This window comes from Leptosomus discolor, chromosome Z (assembly GCF_034619465.1).
Source record: "Leptosomus discolor isolate bLepDis1 chromosome Z, bLepDis1.hap2, whole genome shotgun sequence".
NCBI classification, from domain to species: Eukaryota; Metazoa; Chordata; class Aves; order Leptosomiformes; family Leptosomidae; genus Leptosomus; species Leptosomus discolor.
In genome coordinates, this window is record NC_141419.1 from 5855658 (window position 1) to 5868538 (window position 12881).

Consider the following 12881-nt stretch of genomic DNA (forward strand, 5'->3'; position numbering starts at 1 on the left):
TTATCTTACAAAGGAAATTTATTTCATTTTATGAAGCTTATATTACATGCATCGACTGAAGCTAGTACAACAGTTAACAGCCAGGCTGGGGTTCCTCCAGACTTCCCTTAGTGTTTCTGGAATAAACCAAGGCCAAATTAAAGAATCGTTTGCCCTTAGAAAATACAGTCATAATACAAGGAATGTTTTTTTTCCTGTTTTCACTTTAATTACTCCTCCCCTACTTCCTGCCCTCGAGATGCACATAGCCAATGCTCCGGCTTACCAAAAAAGGAGGCAGGAGAGGAAAATCTAACACACGCGCACACACACTCCCCCCATACACCTCTAAGAAACCACTGAGATGGGAGGACTGAATCTAGCTCTAGTCAGAGAAAAAAAAATACAAACAGAATGCCAGGAATAAAGCTCTTGCAACAAACCAGATGCAGTACCCTTTAATAATCTTGCCAGATAAAAACGTCTTACACGTTGTTCAATGAGATGCTACAAACTCCTTTTGATTAGCTCTCTTTCAGTTTTATGGGTTTGAACAAGCAGCTGAATACACCGAAATACTGATGTCTGAAAATAAAAATAAAAATATTGCATTCTTGTCAGTGTCTGTTGGATATTCTCTCATACCCGCCAGAGGAAGGTGTACAGTGCACCGGAGATCGCAGCCTACTATAGGCTTAATATCGAGTACAGATACACAGAAGCAGATGTATTCATCAGATCGGGCTGCGATGGCAAACGTCAAGCTGGTAGGTGCCCGTTTCCACGCAGACAAGACTCGCTACAACGTCCCCGTTCAGTCCCCTGTCACTTGGGTGGCTTGGCCGTCTGAGGTCTGGTTGGTGGACTGAATGAACATGGGCTGGGTGATGTCCTGGCCTGCAGGCATGGTCACTTGCTGGATCTGATAAAGTTGCTGGCGGAGACAGAAGCAGGAGAAAGAAACAACTGTCAGCTCTCATCACACCCGGCGCCAGCTCCCTCCAAGCACAACGCTGTGCATTAACCCTACAAGCTCACTGGTGGCGTTAACGGCAACTCTTAGGTCCAAGTAAAATTTGTACAACCTCCCCCCGCCCCCAAGAAAAACAGACCATGAATTGCTGCTGGACATTTGCTGCTAAATAGTTAACACAGTAATTCTGTGAATTTCCGATGCCCAAAGTGAGCTCAGGCTACCCATGCAAGGCAATGGCTAGATGTAAAGACCTTTATTCCTAAACTGGTTAGGACTAAAATGGATCCCACCCAGGGTGCAAGGGACCGGATTAACTCGGAGCAAAGGCAGCAGAACACGAAGAATCCACCAGAATTAAGACTGGCCCAACAGCCACTTATTCTGCTCCTGGTTAGGGTTCGCTGCAGCAGCAGCGTTTTATCGGGGGAAGCAGATTTCCTAGAACGTGCAGACTTCAGGACAGTCGGCCCAGCCCTTGGCTTCACAGGGACATAGCACCAAGAACTCCAAGCTCTCACCTGTCCGTCTGTGAACTGGCTGAACTGCTGCTGTCCTTGCTGGACTTCTGTCTGCGTTATCTACAAGGACAAGAGAAGGATGGTCACCGAGAGCACTTCGGAAGAGGGCCAGAACCCCACTACCACCATTCTGCTGCTGCCTCTCAAGAGCTTTTAGACCCTTTCAAACTTCATTACCCCACCGTGTGGTAAGACACGGCTTACGCCGCCGGCCCGCAGTCATGCTGGCGCTAACCGCAAGTCAAGAACAAAGGACACGGGAGTCAGCCGTTCCAAACCAAACACGAGCGTGTCCTCCCTAACTTTCGTGAGGAGAACACGCCCTCCAGGATCACAGCAAAGCAGCAGCCTTCCTATCCTCTGAAGGCCGAGAAGAATCCCTCAGCGACCAGTCTCAACAAGAACATGAGACAACCTGCTGGCAGCAACCCTGGTCTTGATGTTTCACCTCTGCGAGAGCTTTCCTGAGAGGTTGCACGGCTGCTCCTCCCTCACCCAGCCAGAAGGAGCAGAAGTAAAGAGAAGGTTGATGAACCGAAGTTTTACCTGCAATCAGCTCAGAAGCAGCGTGAGCTTTATACAGCGAGACACACGCGCACACACACTTACACATATGCATGCACCTTTCACGTACAGGTCAAGGAGGCTTCCGCAATGCTCCTTGCTCTATTATTGTGATGAAAGTAACAGGAAGAAAAAAGAAATGCAGGAATCCTAGCCCAAGAGGTGGGAAATTCGACTGGAATTCACAGTCTCAGGAGCCAGGGAACAACACTTTACCAGTTCATGTCAGCCCTGCTGTTGTAGCGCATACCTGCTGTGCATTGGTTGCAAGCGTCTGGATCTGCCCCTGGACTACCTGGGTGCCTGACACAGGTTGGGCTAAGCGGATATACTGCAGCTGGCCAGCATTCAACTGAACCTGGAGACAAGCGGAGGGGGCAGGGAAAGAAAATTAAACAGATAACTGTGTAACCTGAAACACACAAACTTGCCTTCTTGTTTCCACAACAGAAGCCAGAGTAATAGATGACACCGGGAAGCTTCAGCTGATTAACAGTTCAGATGAGTAACTACCACAGACCCTGCCAAAGCAAGAACGAAGTCCACAGAACTCCTGCAGGTTCTTGAAGTAGAACCCCGAGGAAGCACAACATTACTTCTTTCTCCAGGACGGGAGTGGTCAGTTAGTAGCTAAAGCATATTAATTGCTAAATTTCAGAGAGCTTTGAGAACACTTGTTTTTCTTTCTGGTTACGAGAACTGAGTTACGACTTTGACGTATCATTTCACATAAAGAAAATCGTTACGAGCTAGCCGCACATCATGACACTCCTATTAGATCCTGCCCAAAATATTAAAGAATATATGGGAAATTTTCACATAAATAAAGACAGCAGAGATGACAAAACCCAAGGATATATTTGGAAGCTTTTAATGCAACTCTCTGCCAGTATGTCAACCCCCACCTGGCAAAGGCCGGTACTTTCTGTGTGTAACATTCAAACGTAAATTTATTTCCTACAACCCTGATCTGGCGAGGTTAGATGCTTGGGGATGTGGGATACGAAGACAATGGTCATCATCGTAACCTGTGATCTAAACAGCCAATACTGCTAATATACAGCTGAGAGGCAATAAAAAGGTCACAGTATGATTGATACTAGTGTTGCATTTTTCATTTTGTGCTATTTAACTTAAGATTCACGGTCTTAAGGTTAATTATACACAAAAAATGTTTTGGAGTTTTCTTCTTTTTAAGAAGCGGAAAGAAGGAGGTACAAAATACTTCAAAAACTGCTCACTGACAAGGTTCAAGTGCCTAGAGCACGTCTTGGCATTTACACAAATGCCGCTGACTTCACCGGCTGTGTCTAAAAGCTCCAATATTATTTCAAGAGCAAATAAACTCCACACGAACATAAACATTTCAATAAAGAATTTGTTTCTGCACTGAGATCTGCCAGCAGATCACGTTTTCCACACTGAGAAAATCCTGCTTAGATTTTAACTACACGACCAACCGAATGGGTGAAAGCGATTTAGAAAGAGCGTTCTTCCAGAAATGAGAGTAAGCCCCAAAGAACCTGCCCCAACGAGGTCTACCTAAGGCACAGATTAAATTTAACACAAAATTAACGTGGACAAAAAAGTGATTGCCATTTAATTGATGTATATGCTTCCTTCCAGTTTCTCTCAGCCTATAAAAAAATAAGTCGCCTTTCCCCAGGCAACCTGCGGTCTTAGAGTAAATGGTGACTTGCAGCAGAAGCGTACACGGTATCAGGAGCACGTGGAAGACCAGTGGAGAACGTTAGTAAGACACTCTCAACGCTCCTGCAATCGCCAGAGGCACCGCCAGTTTTACAAGAGTGTTTCCAATCGTCGTATTTGTGTTATGAAAGATTCTTTGCTGAACCCTAACAGATACTGGAGTGAAAAGGAACTATGAGAAGACAGCACTGACTGTACCAAGAGAGAAAGGAAACTCAAGGGGAAAATAAGAAAAGCACAGCAGAAAGAGAGCAGAAAGGCAGCAGCACTGAAGAGACCAAGGACCGTAATTCCGTGAAATCAAACAAAAGTGCTTTCTGGGTTAGGGCACTAAAAAGCCCTTGCAGCGAGCGCGTGGCTCCGTGCTCTGGAAGCGAGCAAGGGGAAAGATGCCTCCTTCAGCACGAACTGCGATTCTTCAACACGCCGTCATTAAGAAAAATCCTCTTATTTACATCAAACCAGTATCTCTGCTAGATACAGAAGGGCGAATGGAGACCATGCCATGGTAACGCTCCTCCCAAGCTGCTCTGTGTTGCAGCCCTACAACCGTTAAGAGACCCAAGCGCTCCCAAAGACAAGACACCACGCTCTGGCACTTGGCAGTTTCTGTCTTACATCTGCAGCGTAAGAAGCTTCTGAGGACCAGTCACAGCTGCCTGTTCTTCGATGCTCCCAGGCAAGAGGAAGGTGGAAGCATACGCTTGGCCAAAACCAGACACTAATTAAAAAGCCTCCAGCAGTCCCACACTCCCAAAACACAGGACCACTTGCAACAGGATCCACCTATGTGGAGAACAGCACTTTCTGCAGAAGGTTATGGCCCCCTCACAACTACTTCATAAAGAATCCTTTTTCCTAGCAGATCTCCAAGCCCCCTTCTTGTAGGGAGTCACAGCATTCACTGGAGACAACTGGAAAACAAGCCTGAACTGTTCTTTTAGTGCTCAACCAAAGGAGGATGCTGCAACATTCAGTACTGTTGTAATGGATTCACTGAGGCTGGAGCTGCAGATCTTCTTCCAAAATGCTTGTGTCTTGGAGAGACTTTCACAAGGAAAGGAAGGCAGGGGAAAAAAAAAAAAAAAAGAAGAATGTAAAAGAAAGGTAGTGGAGAATGCAGAGAAAAAAAAAAGGTTGCTTGTAGTAAAACACTGTATCTGGGAAAGCGATTCACTTCCTTTCTGATCACCACCTTAAGCCAAGCAGAAGGAATCAGCTGAAGACTAAAGAGATGAAAAGAATTTGGAAGGGAGTTGGAAAAATCTGGCGACACCCACAATCTAAACCTTTTTCAAGATGCGATGTCAAAGCACGAACATTTGCCAGACGTACAGAGGGAAGCTTAGCAAATCTCGAAAAGCAAAACTTGTGTGAAAGATCAGTTTTGCCACAGCTGTGGGTACACTTCTTAATAACAGAAATCAAAGACAAAGTGAAATGCTCGTCTTGGTCACTTGGTCTGACCTTTGAGTTGCTGGTTAAGTACATAGAACTGGACAGAACTTTTTTTCTTTTCTTTAAGAGGTGTGAAATTTTCCAGATGGGAACCAAAAGACCCAGCTTGGTTGTGATTACAAGTTACGGGGGGGGGGGGGGGGAGGTGACATTTTTTTGACCCACGTGTTTACCTAGGACACATGCCAGAATGTTACTGCTGATGCTGGGTACTCAAAATCCCATTCTTAAGGCCACAGCAGGTCTGTACTGATGTGAAAGCGAGGAGATATTTTCTGGTTCTGCAAAACCGTTTCTCCAACCAGCTCAAAGTATTTCGCAGAAATATTTCTTATACCATAAAAGTTTATTAATAACTCACAGATGGCACCTTTCCCACTCAGTCTGCCAGGTCATGACTTCAGATGGCAGAGGCAGAACCAAGTAAAGGCAAAAGAAGTTAATTATGCTTTATTGAAACCATGCTGTTGTAAAGAACTAAGGTTTATCCAGGAAATATTTTATTTATTGCTTCCTAATCATAACTTTTTCACTCAGGGGGAAGTGTTGGGGTGGGCAATGAATCTACACTGGATGGGTTAGATTTATTTCCTCCTTCATGTCACACCTGGTTTGTTTTCCTCTCTAAGTGCAGGAAACACATCACTCAATCCAGACTTCCTCTTACAGTTAAAAAAGCACACATGTACAGTCTCATGCCAGAACACCAGCGCACAGTTTGCTCACAAGAGTGTTAACACGTTTCTACAGGTCAAGTCTTACCGGTATTTGCTGGATTTCTCCTGTGTTGGTGATGATCTGCTGCATGACTTGCATGGTCTGCCCAGTTCCGCTCTGAGCCTGCTGGGTCTGCCCTTGCGGCTGGGCCTGCACGATCTGTACCTGCTGGCCTTCTCCAACCTGCATCGTCACAGGGGTGCTCTGCATTCAAAATGGGGAGAAGGACCAAGCAAGGACTGAACACAGGGGAAATACTGTAATCCCAAATACTGCAACAGACAGACTGCTTCCCAGAGCCACCGTTACTTGTTGATGCTTCCACCACCACAAAGGGGACACAGGATCTAGGTGACCCTTGTTACGAAGGTACCAGAACACCTGGGCATGACCAGAAGCCACATTTCTCTATGGCTGTTGGCTGTTCTGAGCAGCGAGATCAGGACGCTGCAATACATGACGCAGGGGCGACTCGGGGGTTTCGCTGGCTCCAGGGCACTGCCAAGCCCCCCGAACGCTGCTCACGGCTCACCTGCCCTTGCTGAGGCTGGGCAATGATGATCTGTCCTGGCTGGATCGTGGTTGTAGACGTGGTGGTCTGCTGTCCTTGCTGCTGGCCCTGAACCTGCACTGCAGCCGGCTGCTGAGCAAGGGTGAAGTAATACTGTACGGGCTCAGCTGGGGTCACGGCCTGACGCACCTCTTCCTGCAGCACAGGTAGGAGACAGGTCAACGGGGAGGGAACAGATCAACCCCCAGCTGAAACATCCCCCCATAAGCATGCTCCATGGGAAAGTCTCTGTAAGACCTCGTTCGTAACAGTTTAGCTAAGTAAATCCGAAATGATAAACCAAAACGGGTTTCCTCATTTATTCAGCTATATGGAAATCAAATCACTTCCAATACCCTAGGTATAATAAATGTAGTCACCAATTTCATTATGAGAAGCAAATGAGTAAAATTACCATAGTTGAAATCCACCTAACTCCTCATCAGTAGATTCCATCATCGCCTGTTATCTTAACACAGAACGAATTGCAAATGCACCAGGAAGACTTACAAAGCCTCCCCTGTCAACAAAACCCTCTTCTTAGCCTACGTGCCTAACAGAATTCTCAATGATGTTAAACCCCTGGGAATAAAAGTCAGAGACTTGATGTAGGCTGTCGTGCCTTTATTTATTTATTTAAATCCAGCTTTTCTGGAATGGTAACAATTTCATCTTGTACGAGGGCTTAACAGCCCGATTCTGCTGGTAGCAGGAATATCTCAACAGTGTGAAGAAACAAAAGGCTCTGCTCTAGCTCACTGTCAGAAGCACAGGCTATAATACTGCTGTTTTGTTTTACCTAAGCATGTCTTTAGGAGAGAAAAGCCCCTTATGATTAATGATGTTTTAGGCAAGGAAGTAGATTTTCAGAGATTATGTTAAGTGGCAAGTGGTTAACACTCAAGAATCAAAATTCTTAAGCTCCCCAGAGGAGCAGTCGGACCTTGCACCTTATGGAAGATGCAGCTCCCCAGTGGAGCAGTTGGACTTTGCACCTTATGGAAGATGCAGCTCACCAGGCGTTCACTCCATGGCAGAAGGCGTAAACAATCCTCTCCCAGCCACCTCGAGTTCACAGCTGAGAGTGTAGGATGTTTACACGTGCTACAACATGGTAGATTCCCACTTACACAAGTCTGCTCGATGCCCCTGCATTAAATGAGGCTCGCTCATGGATTACCTTCAGGACATCCAACTGGACAGGAAAAGAAAAATTCACATTAAACAAGATCGATGTATGTTGTCTAGATGGGCATCAGGCTTGAGTAAAAGAGCCCATCCACTTAGACGCTAGTCTCTCGGAGGGACAGCAACTGAAGAAAAGACTTACTGTCGGGAGGTTTCTCAACAGCCTACCAGAAAATTACCCCCCCAAGATGAAGCTGTTCACAGTTGGCTGTAATCTAGAAGCAACTTCTAAGCCTGCCTCTCAGAGCAAACGTTAGCACTATTCCACGGTACTGCAAACCACTGCAATCAAACACTTACAATACTTCCTACACATGGTAGCTCACTGATTATTCCTACTTGCTTCATCAAATCCTTTGGGGAAGGGATTAATAACAAATTTAAAATATATATTCGACAGGGCATGTCTCCAGTTAACCATAAAACCGCATGCACAGAAGAGCTGCAGCGGTTTCTGTAAAGCCCAGTCCTTGGGTATGTTATCTCTAGAGCACTCCAATCCTCGATTTTTAGCTGAATCCTGAAACAATTAACGCAACTGAGTACTTCTGTAAGTATCTATTCCAGGTTAAGTTGCATTTGCTACAGGCAAAAATGGCTTTAAATCCAGATCTGCTTGAACTACGCTATACCACATCATTTGCCATCTTTTATTTTCAAGCCATAGCTTTAGTTACCAGAGCAACATAACAGTCATGGTTTCACTCCCAGCTCTTCCATGTAACCAACACTAACTTGTCAAACAGTCTTTTCTGTGGCAGAGATAAAATACAGATTGTACCCCCAGCCAAAAAGTGCAGGCTGTCAGCCCACAGGCAGCCACTTTTCAACACTGTTGAATCAAAGGAGTATTTTCCATTGCAAAGTCCTACCCTACGTTCTTATCAAGCAGCTATTTCTCTATGAAACTTCCTTTGCCACAAGAATATTTTTACTGATTCAGTAGCGTTCGCAGGCTGGGGATGTACTGGTGAGAGACAGACCTCTAAAGCCCACCTTCTGGGAAACCCAAGCCGACAGGGTTTCACTGCTGATGCTGTGCACTCCAAAAGACACAGCTCTGGTGCGATGTATCATCCAGACACATTAACCTCACAACCTATATGCACATAACATGCTATTAAAATCCTTCAGGCATTCATTTGATTACGGAACTTGAATGTTATCGATGTAAGCAGAACATTCTGATGTGAATCAAAAGGCTCCAGCAAGGAAGAGGTACAGGCCATGTTCTGCCTCCCAAACATGGAGTACTTCTAAAAATAGCACTACAAAGTAGAATAACTGAATGAGGCACCTAAAAGAAAAAGAACTGGATTTGCAATGTCAGAATTAACCTGTGTTACTCCAGGCTGCAGCCAACTCAACTTAGCAAGCTGAACAAACTGAAACATGGGTTTTCTTGCCCCTGGTTAAGCAAAGCGTCGAGAGCGGCTGGGCAGGCTGCTGCTTTGTCCTTTTATTTAACACCGAACTAACGATCTTTGGATAAATCATCTCTGCTGCAGGGACAAAGTGGCAAACTCAGTGAAGGAATGGAAGGAGCTGTGCCACGCTCCCACGTGTGTTGCTCGCCACGTGTACAGAATACAGACTTCCCAACACCTCTGCACTGAAGCCTTGGGGTGCTGCTAACTTTAACCATAGCTGACTGCAGCCACAGGATGGACTCTCCTGCATATATTGTGACACAGAAAGGTATTTTCCTCATTTACGAGAAAGTCATGCTTCTGGAAAATGGAATGTGAGGTTAAACTCAAGTCAGGACATCATCAGAAAGGATGAAGCATGTTATTTCCTCCCTTTGCCCATCACTTCAGTAGCACCACAAGGACTTCAGGACAAAAAGTAAAGTAGCAGCCTCCAAAATCCAGGTCCACAATGGAACCGCTGGTCTCTACACTCAGAGCAGGCACCTTTTTACATGTTATCCAGGATTTAAATTGGAACATGCAACAAAACATGTCAAAGAAAAACTTCCAAGTAAAACACTTGCCAGGAAGACGTTTTACAGCGTGCCAGCCTCTCCAGCAGCACTCACCAGAGAAGCTATTTTAAGGACCACCTTGGATTTTTTTTCAAAGGCTAACACACTGCAAACCTTCACAAGGATCAGAAAAAACAGTGGAAGGAATTGTTATAAACCGTTGCAACATTTTTCTGAATTTACTGTTCAGAAGAAATTGCTCCACTTGAGTCCTGGGCAACGATTCCAGGAGTTGCTGAGCGAGGTGCAGCACTGTCTGAACGCAGGTGTTCCCTAAAAGAGGTGTACCGATGGTAGTCCAGCCATTTTATCTACCAGACAACTGGTAACAAAAAGAGATAAGCAATTACCGAACCGGTGAACTTTTAGCAGCAAAACAACAAGCTTGTAGGTGAAGGAGATAAATCAGTCTGCCAGGAGCTGGAAATGTTCCTTTGTACATTTGAAGCAGCAAGACTGAGCTCCAACCCCACCTCACTGCGTTTTCAGCACCGTCTCAAACATGGAGGTGTTTTGTAAAGCACTTGTTAAGTTTCAAAGATCTTGTGCTCAGATAACCGCAGCAGCCTGCTGCTGTAAACATCCGACTGAAAGCTCCTTCTAACTCCTCACAGCTTCCAGTCAAGGATGTTTACAGTAGCAACGACTGCCCCAAAGGATGCAGGAGGTGGTACTTCTAAGCAAAGCAGCCCGTTTCTCCCTTTACAAGTCAAAGGATGCAGACTCAGCATATTTTTTAAAGTTAGATTTTTAACACTGGCAACATTAGGTAGCAGAGCTTTGCAGCAGGTTTCGTCACTTCAGTAAATCCCCAAGTCAGACTTCGTAAATCTCCACTCAAGCGCTATTTCCATAAAAAAAAAAAATTAACAACCTGAAAACTACTGTAAATAAACATATAAAAGAGAGGCACAAACCTCGTGTTTAAACCTGATGCTGTATTGCTTTATCGACTCTCTTTTTCATTAGAGACTGAACTCACACCTCAGAAAGGACAGACCATAAGGCACTCAGTTGTATGTCTCACCTGCCGTTTTGGAGGCTTCAGTTCGTCTCTTGGAACAATATCGATAAGAAAGTCAAATTGATCAAACTTTGTAATTGCCATGGCAATGTCATTCCTCTATAACAACAAAAAGAGAAAAATCATTCTTCAGCTTTAGAAGTCTGTTCTGTCCCCAGATAAATGAAGTTAGAGCTTTAATTAATTAAATGAAATTGAGTCAAGTGAGAATGCTTTCTCTAGATCCCAAGTGTCAAGCCAGGTGACGAGAACTTCTGTTCCAGTGCTAATAACACCCTCGTGCTGAGTGAGGCCTCCAAGATGTGCAGTAAGAAGGTGCTTATCAAACTCAGGCTTTTACAGTCATGTACTCACCCACCGGGCCTGATCAGGCTCTCCACAACGGTATCGCTGTAATTCACTACAGAGGGCTCATGAAAACCACCATAAGCCTTTCAGCATGTTAAGAAAAAAGGGGAATTCTTCTAAAAAATAATTTTAAAAAATCTCCAAGATATCTGAAAAGAAGCTTTGCAAGAAGACCAGGATGACTGCTCCATATATTAGCAGCAACATATGAAGAATCTATGAGTTAGGGATGGGATTAAAAAAATTAGAAAATAAAGTATCACAGGATCTTATTCAGGGCAGGGGAATCCCAAGAGAACAAGCTTCAGCACGTAGAAGAGCAAAATGGTTAGAAGAAAGCATGAAGATTAAAACATGTACTCAGCAAACTGGCCAAACATGCATCAGAAAAAGGATGTGCAAGAGCCAACGAGCTTCTATGAAAAACTGGCAAGGTAATTATCTTCTCAAAATGGCTTATAACTTTACTTTTATACCTTGCCTGAAAAAGAAATTCAAAGAACAGCATTAGGTCAAAGCATTAAAGACCTGAATAAAGAATTATCCAGCAATAAGTCATCACTTAAATGTATTTGCTTAAGATCTGAAACAACCCCCAAGATAAAAAAGCTCTAATTTATTTAAAAGAAAAAAAGAAAAAAAAATGTACTCTGTCATTTAAAAATTCTTGCAAGCCATCTTAAGTAGGGCTAATTCAAGAAGCTGTTAAAAGTCTAATTCTCATTAGCTGAAGATAAATTTGTAAAGCATATACACGAACAAGATTTGAGACAAAGATGCCTACGCTGCCTAATGAGTAGGTAAAATTTAAAAGACTATCAATCCTCTCATTTCAGGCTAGCTGACATTCTTAAAACTTATACCATCTTGGCATTTAATTGCCAAACAATGATCACGTAGAAAGCACAAGAGACTTTTCTTTTGTTCTGCAGGCAGCATACATTATAAAAGTATCTTCACCAAGAAAACTTTTACTGAACAGCTGTATCTCCTATTTCATTCTCCACGCTGAGGACTGGGTTCAATCCAATTTCCTCAGAAAGAGGCTTCCATAACTCAGACCTCTCCACTCAAAATTTTCTTCCCAAATACTTGATAAGCAGAGACTGCCTTTCTCCAGCTGCACTGTCCATGCAGAGAGCAGCTGCTCCGGCATGGCAGCTGCTGTGGAAGTGGAGGCAGTCAGAAATAAAACCTGAGTCAATTCAAGGTCTTATACGTTAGGATCAGGATTTAAGTATGATTCCGAAATAAACAAATCCATCCAAGCTTGAAAACTGTTAACAGGACATGCCTGAGTCAGTACTTGTGCTTATGAAGCGTCGTGTTCATGGAGTGTATATCAAATACATCCTTCCCACAGTAACTGCAGGAAAACCTGAATTAAGCAAGCGGCATTAGCCCACTTTAGTGGCAACTGAGTGGCTCGATGCCCATTCAATAGGACAGCTTTGGACTGAAATCAGATATGTCTCCTTGCCACTACAGCAACCTCTGTGTCAGGGTACTGGAGAGCTGACATGGTCCTAAATATCACAGTCTCTCACCTCTGATCTAAGGGCCTGAACTGATGGTTATTATAGTTTCACGTAGTTCTGGTCAACATGAAGCACTAAAAGTGAATGCCTTCCCCGCTCCCCACCCATAAAAACACACTAAAGAGTTCAGTTTACTCTTGAACCACTGAACAAATGACTATTACTGAAGGCCTCTCAACCCAGGAGAAACAGTAATCTGCTCTGGAGAAGGGTATTTTTGTTTTCATCTCTACACAGTTATCAACACACCCTAACATCTACAAGCTTACATCAGAACTACCACCGAAAACCAAATCAGCTAGAAGTTCAACAGCTACAGCTATC

At 44.2% G+C, this 12881-nt stretch overlaps 1 protein-coding gene across 2 annotated transcripts in view; it reads right to left on the reverse strand.

Annotated features, from left to right (window-relative positions):
• Positions 1-12881, reverse strand: part of NFYC (nuclear transcription factor Y subunit gamma) — a 35899-nt gene continuing 23018 nt past the window's right edge. The window contains exons 5-10 of one of the 2 annotated variants that reach the window (XM_086480351.1): positions 10675-10770; positions 6455-6628; positions 5968-6126; positions 2288-2395; positions 1474-1533; positions 1-913 (exon numbers count right to left, since the gene is read on the reverse strand). In XM_086480351.1, coding sequence (XP_086336477.1) covers positions 794-913; positions 1474-1533; positions 2288-2395; positions 5968-6126; positions 6455-6628; positions 10675-10770 — 717 coding nt within the window. In that variant the 3' untranslated portion in view covers positions 1-793. The remainder of the gene's footprint in view (positions 914-1473; positions 1534-2287; positions 2396-5967; positions 6127-6454; positions 6629-10674; positions 10771-12881) is intronic. The other variant, XM_086480352.1, reaches the window with a different exon arrangement.